At 38.9% G+C, this 16,826-nt stretch overlaps 2 protein-coding genes across 2 annotated transcripts; both read right to left on the minus strand.

Annotated features, from left to right (window-relative positions):
• Positions 1 to 1,429: 1,429 nt before the first annotated feature.
• On the minus strand, positions 1,430 to 5,627 carry Gng11 (G protein subunit gamma 11). Its single transcript, XM_005082897.4, has 2 exons — positions 5,131 to 5,627; positions 1,430 to 1,854 (listed from the first exon to the last, which is right to left on the minus strand). The coding sequence occupies exons 1-2, from the start codon at positions 5,224 to 5,226 to the stop codon at positions 1,729 to 1,731; spliced, it is 222 nt and encodes a 73-aa protein (XP_005082954.1). The 5' UTR covers positions 5,227 to 5,627; the 3' UTR covers positions 1,430 to 1,728.
• A 5,569-nt stretch (positions 5,628 to 11,196) lies between these two features.
• Gngt1 (G protein subunit gamma transducin 1) lies at positions 11,197 to 14,210 on the minus strand. Its single transcript, XM_013122668.3, has 3 exons — positions 14,143 to 14,210; positions 13,945 to 14,047; positions 11,197 to 11,460 (listed from the first exon to the last, which is right to left on the minus strand). The coding sequence occupies exons 2-3, from the start codon at positions 14,038 to 14,040 to the stop codon at positions 11,332 to 11,334; spliced, it is 225 nt and encodes a 74-aa protein (XP_012978122.1). The 5' UTR covers positions 14,041 to 14,047; positions 14,143 to 14,210; the 3' UTR covers positions 11,197 to 11,331.
• Between the last annotated feature and the right edge of the window lie 2,616 nt (positions 14,211 to 16,826).

Below are 16,826 nucleotides of genomic sequence, written 5' to 3' on the forward strand. Positions count from 1 at the left end.
TACCAAGATACTAAAATTACAAACCACACTAAATGTTAAGTGGCAAATAGCAGAAACACACCCCAATTGTCAGTTGTTCCATGGTGGATGGGAGAAACACGTTCTTACTTCCCTGGAACCCACCCTGCATAGTTTGTGCTTTGAGCTAAAATAATCCCTGGTCTCTCAGTAACCTCATCTGATGTCATCACTTGGAAAATGGCAGGAAACTGAAGGAAACGCTCCCTGCGTTAAGTCTGATATAATTACTTTTTCAAAAGCCCAAGTATCCTGTTCTCATGTTGACGTGGGGGGGGGGCGACAGGGGACGACACATGCTTTCCAAGTGAGGAGGCTGATAGCCTTCAGGAAGCTGTTGGAAATATGGGTCTTCTGGTGTGGCATGGATGTAAATCTAACCTAACTGGGAGAAAGGATAAGCTGAAGGAGAAATATAGACTTTGGGTGCCACATGTAATAACATAGAGCAAGTATACCTAGTTGAACGAGAACATTATCAGTAAATATTTAGTTTTACTCTGGTCCCAAATTCGTAGCAATCTCCAAAACAAAAACATATAAGAAAAGGGGAACGCCTTTGAAAGAGGAAGAAAGGTCTCTTTCACTGAGGTCTTAGTCGCAGATCCATTCATATGGGGCACTGGCAGAAACTGTGTCTGGGCTGTCCCACAGCCTGTGTACAGCTACCGAGGCTAAGATCACCGTGGAAAGTGGAGCCACAGAAGATACTTGCAAAGAACATCACCGAAGCAGGGTGAATAGAGAGCATGTGAAGTTTTCACAAGCTGACATGAAAACATCCAATTGATTTTCACAACTGGCCATAATTCACTGCTGCTTTTGGAGAAAGTAAAAACAAAAAACAAAAAACAAAAAAACAAACAAGAGGCCTGCTTAACTGGGCCTGAAATAGGCTGGCAGAGTGGGTGCAAAATATTCAACATATTCCCAGATGCCACAGCACTAGGGTGGAACCATCCCCAGACCTGGAAAGAACAAGGGGATGTCGTGTCAGCAAAAGAGCCAGCCCTGGAAGCCAGTCTTGGCCACCAAAGCACTTCTGGGAGGTGGTTTCCCTTTCTGATTCACAGTCTTGTTCCTTTCCCAAGGCCACTGCTGCAGGGACACTCTAAACCAAAACTGGATGATCACAAGCCCAAGAAGTGCTGCTAGTGTGGACTTGGTTTGGCACGATTCCTGACTTTCAGTCTGACTCCTGTTAAAGTCATTAGGAATTCGACCTGCTTGGTTCCCTAAGAGTTGAAGTTAGATCAAACACATTGCAAAAGTCAGAGTTCGGCATTGTAAACATGCAAAGCAGGGAGAGTTGGATCGGCAGACATGTCAGATCACACTCCTAATCTTACAATACATTCCCCCAGACACAGGTGAGGTTATGGAAGCGATTCAAGAGTTAACACACGAAATGTGCTGTCTTAAGTCACCAGGACTACTTTTCCCAGGACAAACTTTATTGAGGCAGCAAGCAGTGTACTGAAAGGGGAGAGACAAGCCTTCATCCCACTGTAGGTCAGATGCTCTCCCCTCTGAGAAAGGGGGTATTGTGAGGAACGATGAAAAGCAGGTATCTTTCGGACATGCACTGCCTGGAGAGTGCTTACATTTTCTTCCTTCTTTAACACACACTTTGGTTTTATTTGGGGGAAAAGTAAAACAAATAAAAGAACAATTTGTCCCAACTGAGAATAGAGTTTCCCCCTGAGTTTCTTAGGAAATGACACAGCTGCCCTTTTCTTTAAAGGGATTCTTGTCTTCTGGAATTCCCTTCACCAGGGGATCATCTCCAGAACGTTCTTCGATGTAGTTCTTTATTTCTTCAGAACATTTAGACACCTGAAGTGTAAAAAAAGGGGAGGAGGTGTCAAAAGAAATAAATTAGGTCAAGGATATTGAACTTTGCTGCTGGCTTTCTGTGAGATTATTATAATTTAATAAATAAGCATTAGTATTTAAGACTAATATTGTTTTTAAAATTCTCCCTAGACTCTAAGAATTTGCTTTTATCCTATTTACATATGTGATACAATCTATGAAAAAGTACTTTATTGCTCAACAGACAAATGCTTGGAAGTTATTGCATTAATAGTTCATCCATGGCACTTTGTATTCCTGTTTGTCACATGATTTCCTTACTCTTTGAAACACACTCATAACAAACCTATCATATTCAAATTCTCTAGGAAGCAGTCAGATATTAGTCAACCTTCAGACGTCAAAGGTTGTGTCACGGTTTTCACATAAGCTCTCATGCCACACTCCAGAACTCCACGTACGGAAATGCTGGCTGCAAATGTTAGATTTGTCCACACATCTCTCAGTTTTGCCTTAGAATTCCTGTGACAAGTAAGACAATGATTATAATAAAGACTTTCCTAGGGGCTTAGTAGGGTTATCTGAGACTCTGACATCTAAGGAATCAGCTTAAACTTTTCTTCCACTGGGACAGGATTGAATATTTTCTTCAAAAATTCTACCAGTTAAGAGACAAGTTGCAGGTTTAAGGTTGAGTGAGAGAGAGAGAGAGAGAATAAATGAGAAATTAAGTGCAAGATTGGCTGTTTTCATAAAGATCTGTTTTGTGATTAAGAAGTTTGAAGTAAAAAATAGAGACTAATGAAAAGTGGGTATTATCAACAACAGTTTGTGTTTTAAATTAGTACCATTTGAGTGAGCCTCACTTAGTATATATACATACATGCATAATTATTTATAAATAAGTGCAGGTATCACAGTGTTAACACATCATGCATAATTGTAAAACAAACTAGTAATTAAAAATGAGATTCAAAATTAAACAGAAATAGAAATCTCATTATATCATTATTGCCTTCCCATACCCTAAAGCTCTATTTGCACAGCAGTATGTAGAACCCATTGGTCCAAAACTTAAAACTAGGTCAAACAGTTGCAGGAATTAAAATGTGATAATAAATAATATCTTGCCAAGAATCTAACTGTGGCTGTCACTCATGGTATGTGTGTTTGAAAGGAATTCTCAGAGTTGATAAAGGGAGTGTTAAAACCCTGGAGTCTTTGGGTCCAACGAGAAACATATGAATAAGATCCCTGGTTCCCCACTGTTCTTGCATAAGCCTTATTATTGGGTTTCTGAAAATGTCTGTTATCTCTGAAAGTGGGCAATTGCCCTTTCTATGATGGAGAGGATGCATCTGGCCACTAATTAGTTAGCTGCAGCCAGATGTGACCTGTGAATGTGCTTGAGCTGAGCACCTATCTCAGGTGTCAGCAAAAGACTGACAAGATAGCGGGGAGGGCACCAGCAGAAACGCTCTTGAAGTACCTGCAGTGCAGTGCAATTGGTCCTCTGTGGTGTGGAGAGAAGGAACTAGTTAGCCTCTAGGACTCAAGGGGTTTTCTTCATTTAAGTGAGGGACTGAGTGGCTTCTAAGCACCGCTCACCCAGCACTAATATAGTCCTCTACACTTTACACTGAAAATAAGATATTTGAGAACTGTGAGGCCTGAGATGGCTCTCTGTGTGTCCAGGAAGAATCACCCTAAATCTTCCTGTCTTCCTAGCAGACTCCTGAGTTGGAAAACCTGTGACTTAGTGTGTGCCCAGGGTTGAGGTGTTGAGGTGGCTCCCAGGGAGAAACTGCAAACAAGTGATGCTTGATTTTTACACTGACAAGCACACCCAGGACTCTGCCTGATGTCTACATTGGGATTTAAAGAAGAAACTTGTCCCTTCACACACCCTGTAGCTTATACTCTAGGATGATAAATAATCAAACATCCCAACTTGGCAAAGGCAAAGCATTATTTCAGCCTACACAATGCTGCTCAATGTGCAGCCCCGTGGGCAAACATTTGCCAAACTCGGGGCTTTTGTCATCAGCCCAAACAGCCCCCTTCAAGAAATCAAGATTATCCTATGGTCCTGTCAAAGACCTTATTCTTCTAATCACATGATTTGTTAAAGTTACAAGAAAGACAGGATGCCCCACCGTGAAATCTAGGAAAAATGTGAATTTGTTTGAAGCAAAGGGCTAAATTTGGGGAGGGAGGGCTTAAAATGGTTAAACTCAAAGAGTTGCGGGATCTTCCAACGATCAGTGAGGTATATCTAAACTCTTGTTATGAATATTTGGAGCCTGTTTATATTATTCACTTCATTTCCTTGTCTTTTATTATTTTTTTTTAGTATTAAACTGTAAACAGTAGTAACCAAGAGCCTCGGGTGCAGCTCACAAACGGCCACATATACACTGCCCTGAGTTTGAACCCCAACACCCCCAAAGCTTTAAAAATAAAATCAGCTCAAAATGTTCTTGCTGTGGAAAAAAAGATAATTTTCTTCAAAATGAACAAATTATTCACAAGCCTTTTTCTAAACTACAGGTTGCCTGACAGAGTGAAAAGAGGAGATTAATGTAATGAAGGCTTCTACTACCAGCAAAAAATTGAAACAAAAAGTTCCAAGTCTCCCCTGGAGTTTCAGTGGAGAATCCTGAATGTTTTCTGGCCAGGCTGGCCTGGAACTCTTAACCCTCCTGCCTCCACTTCCTAAGTGCTTGGGAATTACAGGCATGTACTGCCACACCCAGCCTATAATTTATTTTTTTAGTTTGCAACCATATGTCCTTCAGTATATAAATTCATAAATATAGTTATGGTTATAAGTAAATACAGAAAACGCCTTGTTAGGCATTTGCACGCTTACAAGACTAGATAGAAACTGTATAAGATGTTCAAACAAGCAACTGAAATTCAGGCCATTGCTCCTAAGCCTGAGTGGAGTTCAGGTCTTTGAAAATCAAAGCTAATATGGTTAGGAGATTTTAAAATGCGGTTTTAGAAAAATTCTTTCATACACCATCCTTTCCAGACTAAGAAGCCAGCAGCCCTTTTCAGGATTTGTTTGTGTCCCCTTTGAGACTGACTGTCTTGATGATATTTGGTTTTATATTACTTATTAGTTCCTGCTTCCATTCGCCTTTTTGCAATTTCCTCAAGCCATCTAGCAGCTCCAGGCTTCTACCAGAGCCCCCTTAAAGAGAGGCTTCCAGAAGACAAACAAACCGGTTAACCAGAATTCCTGACCTTGGTGCATTTCTGAGGGAATTCTGGAATAGTTGGCCACCTTACCTGTTGTCTCTGCAACTTTACTTCTTTGCGAAGTTGCTCAACCTCCATCTTCAGCTTTTCCTTTTCCGACAGATCCTCGATGTGGAGGGCAGGCATTTTTTTTTTGCCCCCAGAACTGGATCCAGAAGTCACTTGTGCAGGGGAGCCGCTGGAAGCGCCTAGAACCAGGACGCTCCCCCAAATACCCGCGGCACAACCTACCCGCCCCCTCCCGCGCAGGACGTGACTGGCTCTGGAACCGCGGCTCCCAGCTCCCCGGGGGCTCGGCTTCCTGCCCAAGCCTGCTCCCAATGGCCTTTCCCAGAGTCCAAGCAACCTCAAGGCGGCTTCTCCAGGCCCCACCAGCCCTGTAGCCAGGCAGCTTGCAGAGGGTTAAGCACTGGACATCCTCCTGGCTGTTCTGGGCAGGCTACAGACCCTGCAGAAGCAAGACACAGCTTTGGGCAGGCCTGGCACAGGACCCTTGCCACGCCCGCGGGAGTTGCTGGTCTGGAGACAAAAGTTTTACTTTTGTTCTTTTATTGCGTTTGTGTGTGTGTGTGTGTGTGTGTGTGTGTGTGTGTGTGTGTGTGTGTGTGTGTGTGTGTGTGTGCGTGTGTGTGTGTGTGTGTGTGTCCAGCTTACATCCGGGTTTTGTTTAAAGTCAGGAAAAGGACACTACTCTGCAGGAAACAACGGTCCTTTACCTCTTCCAAGTTTTAAAAATACACAATATACAGCTTTTCCATATACGTGGTGGGAAAAGTGGATATTTGAAAAAGAGGAAAGAAGCACAATATGGATCTCAGCTAGGTCTCAGAAGTATCCACCAGAATTGTGTTGACACATGCTCAAAAGGCCTTTGACAAATATGCTTGGAGGAAAGAAGTTATTTGAGATAAGGGTGTTTCCTGCTGTTAAAGGACTATCTGCATTCTCAGTTTTCACCCTGGGAGAATAAAGGGACATCATGAGAAAACTATCAGGAGGCTTAAAGCCCATTCCCGAGTTCTCCATCGCCCAAGGCTTGGTAGTACATGTCTACCTGAAGGGGCGTTTTTCTTGTTTTATGTTTCTGAATTCCTAATGGACTTCCTTTCCTGGATGTAGGCGGCAGAGTCACTTAGGATAGCCTCCCCACTTTTCTAGAAAGGAATGTTCACAGAGCAGCAGCCTCAGAAAGCCAGGAAAGTGTCTACTGGAAATAGTTAAACTGGTCATGTCAACTTCGTTTCCTTGTTCATAGAGCAGGAAGAGAAGAAAAATAGAAAGTAAATGTAGGAAACCTGCCTTTACAGTAGAATACTCCCCACTTTCCCCAGAGACAGCCTTCCAACTAATAGTTAAAGTGGATGAAGAGTTACCCGACCTTAGATACGGAATTGTTAAGTGTGCACACAGTTTTTCACTAGGCTCCGCCTATTGCCCTCGCAGAATATATTAAGATGAAGAACAATGGGCCATTTAATGAGTGCTCTTTGGTAGTCATCCCAACTCTTCCCAGAGCCATCACCGAAAAAGTCACTTAAATTTTCTGGGTTTTGTTTTCCAGCTCTAAAAATACGAGTCAGGGAAGGGGGTGAGCTGCTGAGGTGCATTGTGTCTCTAAGGGTGCCTAAAAAGGACCAATTTTTTTTTTTCACAAAGAAAATGTTCAGCCTCTACATGTCTTGTAATTGGAACACCAGGATCTCCCGGACTTAAGAGTTTTCTTGTTGGTAAACAGTCAAGACAAACCCACATCTGTCTGAAGAGTCAAATCGTTGTTTTAAATGTCCTATTTCTTAACTTTAATAGGTTGGCTAAAAATAGCTAAAGTAAACAAGTCTAATACCAGAATTAAATCAGTTAAGAAAATTAAGGTACATATATCTGCCTTAAGTAATAAAATAGAATTATTTGGGCCTCTAAGTTTCTTCCTTGTGAATCAGCTATGTACACACCCATACTGGTTGCTAAACATTTTCCTTGGCATGCAAGGCTTAAATTGTATTCATCTACATTTTTGCTTTCATTATCAGACAATTCACAGTGTAATATCTTTTAAACATAAATTAACCTAAATATGCGAAATACTAAGTTGTCATTTCAAAAATCTTTTGTTGTTATTTGGTTTTAAGCAGTAAAATGATGAGGTAATTTTTTTTAAATTGGGGGGGGGTGTTAAAGACACCTGACCTTAAGTCCTGAATTTGTCTTCCAGAGTGCAATAATTACAATTACAAACTTATTGTAGCTGCTGATTTCTGCACTGAGGCTACACAATAATGAGTCTATTACCAGCCAAGCATGGATAGAGGAGCGGCCAGGGGCCATACTGGTGAACTACTGGCTACTGATCGATTCGGGGGGGGAAGACTTATTGTTCTTGGTTGTCTACCCACTGATAATCCTAGGTTTCATTGTACAGTTCCATACTCACGTCTGACAGATGGCCCTGATTAAACTCAGTGGGGCACAAACTGAAACAATAAGGCATGGATTGGAAAAGGGACTTGGAAATTGAGTGTTGATAACATGAGAAGTGTGTGGAGAAAATAATCAGAATATACTATATACGTGTACAAAACTATTCAAGAAATATCTTAATTAACAAAATAGCAAAACACAATGAAGTCTGATAGCAGAAGATATCCACACACATGCAAACACACATATATTACATACACACATACTCTCATACACATACACTAACATATATAAAGTCACTTACATACACACAGAAAAGCAACTAATTGCTAATTTAAACTGTAAAAAACATGACATTTAAGTAACATTTTTCAAATTTTTCATTTTATTCAAAATTATATTCCAAATTAATCAAGTTTATTGCTAAAATTACGTGAAGTTCTTTATAAAAATGCCAAAATAAGTTATGTTGCTATAAAAACTGCTAACTTAGAATTTTGAACAGTACTCTGCCTTTATTTTATTTTGTGTGTTTTAAAGAAAGTAGTTTTTTTTCTGCTTTTCTTTTGTTAGAAAAAATTGACTAGGTTACAGCCCAAACTCTGCCTTCTGAAATTATAAAAATAAATTATAACAGATTAGGTTGTTAAAATGATGCTTTCTTTAAGAAAGACATTTTAGCATGCTTTCGGTTTATTGGATTTGTTTGCTTTGCTGGAGTTTGCTAAAATGAACCCCATGGCCGTTTCTAGGGCTTTATCCTCATTGCAGGCTAGCCGCACACATGTGCTTCCTGTTTTGGATTGAGATGCCTTCAAATCCCAGAAGGACCTGAGTCTGATTCTCTGAACACCTCCACAGCTATTTGTAATTCACTCTGCCTAAGAGCTTTCTTGTGCAAAATCTTCCTATGAAACGTTAAACCCCTATCACAAACAACTGATGACTCTTATTGTTAAAGTTAACTAGTTTTCACGCATTAATGACTTTCTTTAGGAGTCCTGACATCAGAATTAAAAAAAAAATAACTAAAATCAAGTCAATCTAAATTATGAAATGTTTTTCCTCCTCTCTCTGTTACTCTTCCTCGGCTTCAGCCTCCCTCCTCCTCCTCATTCCCCTTCATCTTCTCTATCTTTTGTAAATCTTGAACTCATCCACGTGCTTATACCTCAAAGTATAAGTGACTTAAAAGACAGACTCTGTAATTGCTCATTCTTGCTAACATACCAGCAGGCTTTGTTGAGGAGCCAAATAATGAGGCATTTTAGGAGGTTTTGTTCTTTTTCTTTTTCTTTTGTCTCCCTCTGTATTAGCCAATTCCTCTTAACCTAGTCACCCCTGGCCCTGAAATGACAGTTTTTAAAGAAAACAGTCATTGTCAGTTGCAGCTGTGCAGTCTGGGGCAACAGTCAGGACTTCATTTCCTTCTTTATGTATATCTTTCTCTGCAGTTCTTCCCTTTGATTTCTTGTTTATTCAAAATTCATCCAACAGTATGTATTTTTAATCAAAACTAAATTTAGCTTACTGCCATAAGGATTCTGCCTCATCTAATATAAATGTTTGGCAAGTGCTGAGCTTTCCTGCTCTTAATTGGATCAAATATTAATGAAGTCAGTTTAATTCCAGAAACAAGCATTAGGCTAGTCAGTTTCAAAGATGAAGAGACTTGGGGAAATTATGATATATATAGCTTTGAAATTAAGAGTACAAATTACATAGACAAAAGTAAAATGATATGAAATGACTTTTGAGGTATAAAACAATAATCTTGAGGGAATGAAAGAAGCTGTCTCAGACAAGGCAGCTTTCAAAGGGCTGAAATAGAGTCGAGAGACATTTCAGGTATGGGGATCAATGTGACCAAATTTCAATGGGAAGATCAAGGCAACCTGTCAGATACTGGTTATCTTTACAGGAACTCTACAGGCATCACAATGGTGCATTTTATTAAGCCTTCTATGTGACTATTTCTGAGATAAGAGATCATAAATACCCAAATAAAGATTGCTCATAGTTTATTCTATGCATTTCAAAGGGACATTTCAAAGAGCTGGTGTTACTTGTCCAAAGTTCTCAATATAGTAGAGCAGGGATTTTAACTTTGAACCATCAGGCTTCAAAATCCATATCAAGCTGTAGTATAGAAAGTAAATACAAGTCTTTAGAGCATGTTTTGCATATTTTCAAATGTCCTAGCAAAGAACTGGCCTTTAATTAGAAAAAAAAGGAAATATAGATCATTTCCTTAAATAAATGGGAACTTGAAGGCAGAAAACTACAGTCAGACTTCAATCAAATAAATAATTATACATAATAATACAGGTAGTGATAGGTGCTTATGGAGGAACAGAGACTGGGGAAGATGAATGGGAATGTTGGGTTGGTGGAATGGGTTTTTGTACTTCTAAATAGAAAAGTATTTCTCCTCCAGAAAAAATTGATGAGATTGCATAATTTACCCTGAAGTCTTATGACATGAGGTATCTTAATTGAAGACCTGCAGGAGAGGATGTTGATGGCTTCAGCTGGTGACCCAGAGTCCTGACCTCAGCCATCTGCCAGTTTACTCCTCAGAATCTATTATATTTTCCTTGTTTGGGAAAAAATTGGTTGGATAAGTAGCTAAGGGTATGTGCTGAGAATTTCCTATGATCTAACTGGAGAGCACTGAGCTGACTTAAGACTGTCAGCTACAACCAGTAGTAGACAATTTGCATTCTGTCTCCAAAAGGATGGCCTCCACTTTGCATTGGAGTATTCTGATGACTGAAGCATTCAGAAGTCACTGTCCATGTGAGATAGAAATAGGACAACATTGGTAACAGAATAGTTTGGTTTGGGTAATTACACTTGTCGTCTCCCAGAGAAGCAGAAACAGAGAAGCAGAAACATCGCTTTATCTGTGGTTTGCCCTCATGGCGCTGTCGGGATGGGATGGAATGGCTTGTAACTTAGACCATTTTTAAAGTGTTTTTTTAGTTCCTTTTCTTGTTTTATTTCCTAGAAAAAAGTTACTGGGTCTCACTGCGTGTCAGACAACACATGTTGAATGTTTTAATCATATCATTTCAACTCTATGAACATAGGAGGTAGAACCTATATCATCTTCATCTTCTTGGAGAAGAAAGGGTGCTTTAGGAAAATGGAAGAAACAACTAAAGCCAGTTAGGCAGCAGAGTGGCACAGAGTTCCCTGTCCTAAACCTGTGCTGGTAACTTTCTGCTCTGTTGCTGGTAAAAATCACATTCTGTGACCACAGACTGAACTTAATCAAGTTGGCAATCGGTGCTCTGGGAAAAAGTCACATCATGAGCGACAGTTAGAAGTGGGTAAGAAGGTAGATGGGGTTATGTTTGCAATAACCCTACTGACTGGGTGAGAGAGAAGAGAAACGAGCAATAAAGACATAATAATAAAAATATTTGTGAATTCTTTTTGCCAAGATCATCTGTGTATCAAAATAAGCAAGTGACATGTTGAGAATAATATGTGTTGAACTATAAAGATCCTAGATAGAGCATCATTAATACTTAAAGGAAAGTGAAGAAACATAAAACTTTGCATACAACTCAGGATACAGTGCTTATAAAGAGGGGTTCAGCAGTATTTTCTGCCAATTATGTGTTAAGCCTCATGCTGAATACTTCAAGAGAAACATGAGTATACATACAATTGCATCTTAGCTTTTATTAACATCTAAAATTTATAAATGTAAACAACATGTACAAGTTTAATTATATAGGAAAACAATTTGCATTGTCATTAAAATTCTAAATAGTCTAAGAAAATTTCCCCTGCTCGCCTCGCCTATGAAATCACACAGCCTCCTTTGAGCTCCTTGAAGGGATTTTTGTCCTCTGGGATCCCCTTCACTAGGGGATCCTCTCCAGATCTTTCTTCAATATAATCTCTTACTTCTTCACAACACTTGGAAACCTGAGAGGAAGGAGACAAAGATAACGCATTTGTTTTCAAACAGAAGCATGCTGACTCCAGAACTGTGTTTATTACAATACATTTCTGTGTTGCATCTTTTTGAAAAAAATGATTCCATCTGTTATCTGCCAGTGCACATGCACTATCCAGGATAGAAAAACATCATTCCCAACCTTCTATCCTAGATGTCTGCAGAGGTTAGAAAGCTGAGCCTTCAGTTAACAACTGCTGGTGGACCCTGCTTCTAGCTTTGTCAAGGAACAGAGGACCCAGGGTCTGAGCCCATCTGGAAAAACAAATGAGGAGTTTTACCTAAGTAAATCTTCCTCCTCTTCCTAAAAGTGTAATATAATGATGGAAGAGAATGAACAGTTGCTCAATTTATAGCTTATTCTCAGTGTTGTATTCTCAGAAGTGTAGACATGCAGCTTTAAATTCAACTGCTGTTAGTGTTCATTGCAGGGCATGGCATGTGCTCTGAAGAGGTCAATAACTTTGACTGTTTTGTTCAGTAGATCCCAGGCATCTAGAACAGAGCCTGCACTTAACTGATGCTCAATAAGCAAGTGTGTGCTGAAAGGAATAGTGGTTTGATTATAAGATTGTTCCTCGTTTAGTTACATCTTCATAGTTATGATTTAGAAAACAGCTAGTATTTAGGGCTTTGTCCATATAGGTAACACACACACACACATGTATGTATTTAAAAGAGTTCAAATTATTTGTAGCTTTTAGCCTCAATTTGTTTTATTGTGAATTGATGCCTCTACTCTACTTTTGACAATTTAGTGACCATTTCATATGTTATGTAAATAATTTAGTGGTTTTTTAAATACAATTTTATGGCACAAACATATACACATATATGTGCATTTATATACATATATGAATATATACAACTAGTTATATGTGCTCTCTAAAATATATATTTTAAAACTCTAAGACCCAATCTGATGATGCAAGAAGATGAAGTCTTTGAAGGCTACTTTCACCCTGAGGGTCCCTCAGGGTCAGGATTAGCATCACAATGAGAGCCACCAGAGCACTCCCTCACTTTTCTTAACACATAAGGACACACTGAAATGACAAGAACTACCTAGGAATGAGGGATCATGGTCTGATCTGAATCAACACAGTTCCAAGACTGAAGAAAATAAAATAAAATGATTTGCCATGTAGGCAAAGCCATGCAATCTGTGCTGTTCTCTTACAACAGCCTGGAGAGACTAAAACATGTGTGTGGATGGGAAGTGTGTGTGTGTGTGTGTGTGTGTGTGTGTGTGTGTGTGTGTGTGTGTAAATCTCAGCAAAAAAAGAATCTATATTGGAGGAGGGAAGATAAGAAAAGGATGAAAAAGGAGGAGGAAAGAGAAGATAGCGAGTTTTACAATATAATACTGTTACTTAAACTTCTAAAAGCAAGAATATTCAGAGTATTGGGGAAAGGTGGGTAGTGGTATATGTCATGTTTACCCCAAATAAAGACTCCAAGGTGATCAACAAGCCCCAAAACAACCAAATTGCTGACCAAAGGATGCTCAGGAGCTTGCGGATAAGGATTTAGCCTACCTGCTGTGTGTTCTATTGTGCTTATTACAGATTTGACTTTATCTTTATACCAAAACAGGTCTGCATGGAAAGAGTAATGGAGCTATTGCAGAAAGTTATAAAAGAACTAAAATTTTAAATTTATTTGCATGATAAGAAGATAAACATCCTTTTTACATATATACCGTATATATGATATGACAAGATATGATAGGCTGTTATAATTTATGGAGGAGTTTTTGTTCTATTAACTTTTGTAAATTATGTTACCTAAAACATGTACCTATGCTTCTAGACATCCAGTCAATGTTTGGTGAAAGCTTTCTGTCCCTTTTCACTTTCTATTCTATTTAATGCAGAGACTCTGAGTCACTATTCCCAAGAGCTATCAGATGCTTTTAGGAGAAACCAGTGAATTCTTTTTGATGAAATACTTTTTATTTGCAAAAGAAGAACAGAAGAAACTTATTTGCTACTGACCAAGACATGGATGGAGAGGATGAGGTCATACTTTAAACCACATCAACAACATCAAAATGAAAAGAAGCTCATCAGCTCAAAGGAACAGAAAAAAAATGCCTTGTAACAGCTGCCTTGTTCTGTTTAAATACTTGGGTGAAACACAGTCTCTGTCTCACATTCTCCCATATTTTATTCTTTTTGGTCCTTCTTTAAGAGTCTAAAACATTTCTTAGGTAAGTGGTCATATGGAGTCAAACAAAGGGCTAGGCTAGACCAGGGAAAATAGTTTTCCTACCTCTTGACTTGGAGTATAACTTATTAGATTAATTCAGTTATTACCATTCTTCATCTCTGGTTATATTTGTCACAAACATCTTATTTGTAAGTACACTGAACTGTTCCAATGCTTACTCAAGTGCATTAGAAACATTCAATGTTGCCTCTGCCAGTGAATGAGAGAGAATACCCCCTTACCATCATTCTTTCCAGGGTCACTTCTTTCTTGAGCTGGTCTACCTCCATCTTCAATTTGTCCTTTTCTGTCAGGTCCTCAATGTTGATCACTGGCATCTTCTGTCTGTTATAAAGGTTGAATGTTAGCACACACACACCTCAACTACTGAACTAGACACGACTCACCACAGGGAGCTCACCCCTCTGCTCTGCACTTACCACGGAAGCTGCTGTTGGTTTTCTTTTAAATTGTCTATGACAACCAGCTTCTCACAAGCACTCTCTGAACACTGCTCATGCTGCATGCTGGGCTTGGGATTTTAAAGCTTCATAATCTTCCCTAATATGATTAAGTTAAGCATTTGTCTTCTAACACCTGCTGGTAGATTTTAGGGGAGAGATCTGTTCTGTCAGTGTATAATATAAAGGATTTAAGGCCCCTCCTTTCTTCTGGCCTCATGCATAGCCTGCACTTCTGTGTTTTCAACTCTTATCTCTAGTGTCAAAGCTGTCCACCAACTAATCAATGCCTTTTAGTTCAGTCAGAGGTCATTCTGAGGACTACACGTTAATCCTCAAATTGCTGGAGTATTTAATCTGGCATTAAAAGAGAAGTATTTATAAAGAATATCATTATAAATTTATCATAGAATTGAAATGTGAACCAATGAAGCTGAGATACAGCAAATGAACTTATTCAGAAATAAGCTATTATACAATTTAGAAATCTCTTCCAACAATATCTGGGATTTATAGGTAACTGCCACAATATATTGAACAGCAGTTTTTGAGCAGTGATAACCTAGCAAAGGCTGCATATTGATTTTTATCTACCATATAATCTGTGTGAAAATAATGTACTCTGCTAACAGTCTTTCTCCTATTTAGACCCATGTATAATGGAGAAGGTGGTTTGGTGGCTGTTGGTATGATCATGAAATTGCTTCAAAATTTTATAATACTCAAATGGCATTGTGTCTGTCCTCTGTTTTTCTCCTTTTCTCCTTTGCATCTGTAATTCAGTTTCTACATGATCATATTTTTGTGAAATGTAGAAATATTCAGATCACACACCGTTTCAGATCATATAACATTGAAATCTACAGGAAAGCACTCTGTTAAGCAGCATTCTGACAACTAGCATATTTCCATGTATTGATGTGATATTTTCAATCCCAAAACATTTGGGGAACTATTATGTGCTTCAGTGTCTTGCAATGCTGTGTACTTCTCTGAGAAGGAGGTAATTTATGGAAGTTTTAGTGAAAACTTCTCTGTATACTTAGCACAGAAATGGAACAGAGCAACCAGCAATCGCTGCCTGTGGAGTTTGCTTTCTCACACTGCTCCTTACAAAATGATGCGACAATAGACAATCCATTCTGCTTCATGGTTCTTCGGCAGATGAGAGCCCATCTTGTATTCTTATCTTTCCTCTTTTCTCAGAGTGTCTGTAAAACTTCGAACATACCTCTGACTTTTTACCTGTTGACACTGCTGTTCGCATACCATTCTCCATGTTGGTTATAAAGCTGCAGTATGTTTAAGACCCACTTCAGTGTGCATTCTTATCACAGTTAACTGTTAAAGCTTATACAAGGTAGGCCACCCTTTATTAAAATAAATTTGAAAGGAATTTTGACTTATTGGATCTAGGATAGGGCTAATGATTGATTTTCTCTGTTCCAGGAAGTTGTAGCATATTACTCAAATCAAGTGACCATCCTCTGTCACTTGCTAATTGTATGATTTTGACCAATTATTAAACATGTGGCTTGTTTGCCTGGAAATATAGGTAAAGACTATGTAATAGTTTGTATGATAAAATAAGCAAGCCCAAGCCTTCACTGCATGTTATCCATGCATCTCCAAATTTTTGGACTGTACTTTCTTATGTGGGATTATCTGCTAGAGAGTTCTATACACACTCTTAAATATATCACCTGCTCCTTTAATATCATTTATATACTGCTTTTGTCCCACCCAGATCTCCTTTCCTAGGTTGAGGCACTCATCCATCATTAGATGCTTGCATTAACTATTATGGACAGACCAGTGGTCCAAGTTGGTCTTTAGCTGTCGAAAACACCTTGCCTGGTCACACTTGGAAGATTAAAGTCTTATCTCCAAAGGCTATGGCAGACAGCTAGATAATGTGGGGCCATAAAAACGTGACATCCCTGTCTTGGCTGAAATCTTGGTTATAACTGAAAAACTTCTAGAGTTCCAGAAACTTCAGGATGATTCTGGAATTATTTTGACTAACTTTTGCCTTTCCTATTTTCCCCAATTCAATTAAAGGTTCCCCATGAAATCTTATCCTTAACAAATCAATCAGCTGAACCAGAAGGGTCTCCTGGGCTCTGCTTCTAGGAAGTCTAGTAGTTTAGTCCTGACAGGTGCCTCTTGTTCTGCATATTGTTTGGTAGATTGAAATCAAACATGCTGATAAAGCTATCACCCCGTATCATATTCACCTACATTAGAAAAGCAAGTAAATTATCTAACATCATTTATAATGGAAGATTGCTCAGCTCTATGTTCAAGATCAAAATACTTTCTTTTACCGAAGAACAGCCTTAGAAAATGCTAGAAACCTTGCAAATTAAAGGCCCTAGGTCTATTTGAAAAAACTCAGAGGCCAAACAAAAAGTGGGGAATCACAATTTTAACCTCCTGAGGGACGCTGAGACACATGAGAAACAGCTTACATGTGTGGGGATAAGGTTTCAGATATTTAGAGTTATAAGGGTTCAAGGGATTCAGAAACAGCTGGAAAGATGGTTCAGTAAGTAAAGACACTTGTCACTAAGACTGACAACCTGGTTTCAATAACTGGGACATAATATTAGAAGGAAAGAATCTGCATACATGTGTTCACACTCACCCACTCCCAAATAAAT

The sequence above is a fragment of the Mesocricetus auratus genome, unplaced genomic scaffold, assembly GCF_017639785.1.
Source record: "Mesocricetus auratus isolate SY011 unplaced genomic scaffold, BCM_Maur_2.0 Super-Scaffold_100019, whole genome shotgun sequence".
Taxonomy (NCBI): Eukaryota; Metazoa; Chordata; class Mammalia; order Rodentia; family Cricetidae; genus Mesocricetus; species Mesocricetus auratus.

Coding starts and splice junctions, on each gene's coding strand:
- Gngt1 (XM_013122668.3), bottom strand. CDS start 14,040: ATGCCAGTGATCAACATTGAGGACCTGACAGAAAAGGACAAATTGAAG. Junction 11,461..13,944: donor TGACCCTGGAAAGAATGATG/GTAAGGGGGTAT, acceptor CCTTCCTCTCAG/GTTTCCAAGTGTTGTGAAGA.
- Gng11 (XM_005082897.4), bottom strand. CDS start 5,226: ATGCCTGCCCTCCACATCGAGGATCTGTCGGAAAAGGAAAAGCTGAAG. Junction 1,855..5,130: donor TAAAGTTGCAGAGACAACAG/GTAAGGTGGCCA, acceptor TTTACACTTCAG/GTGTCTAAATGTTCTGAAGA.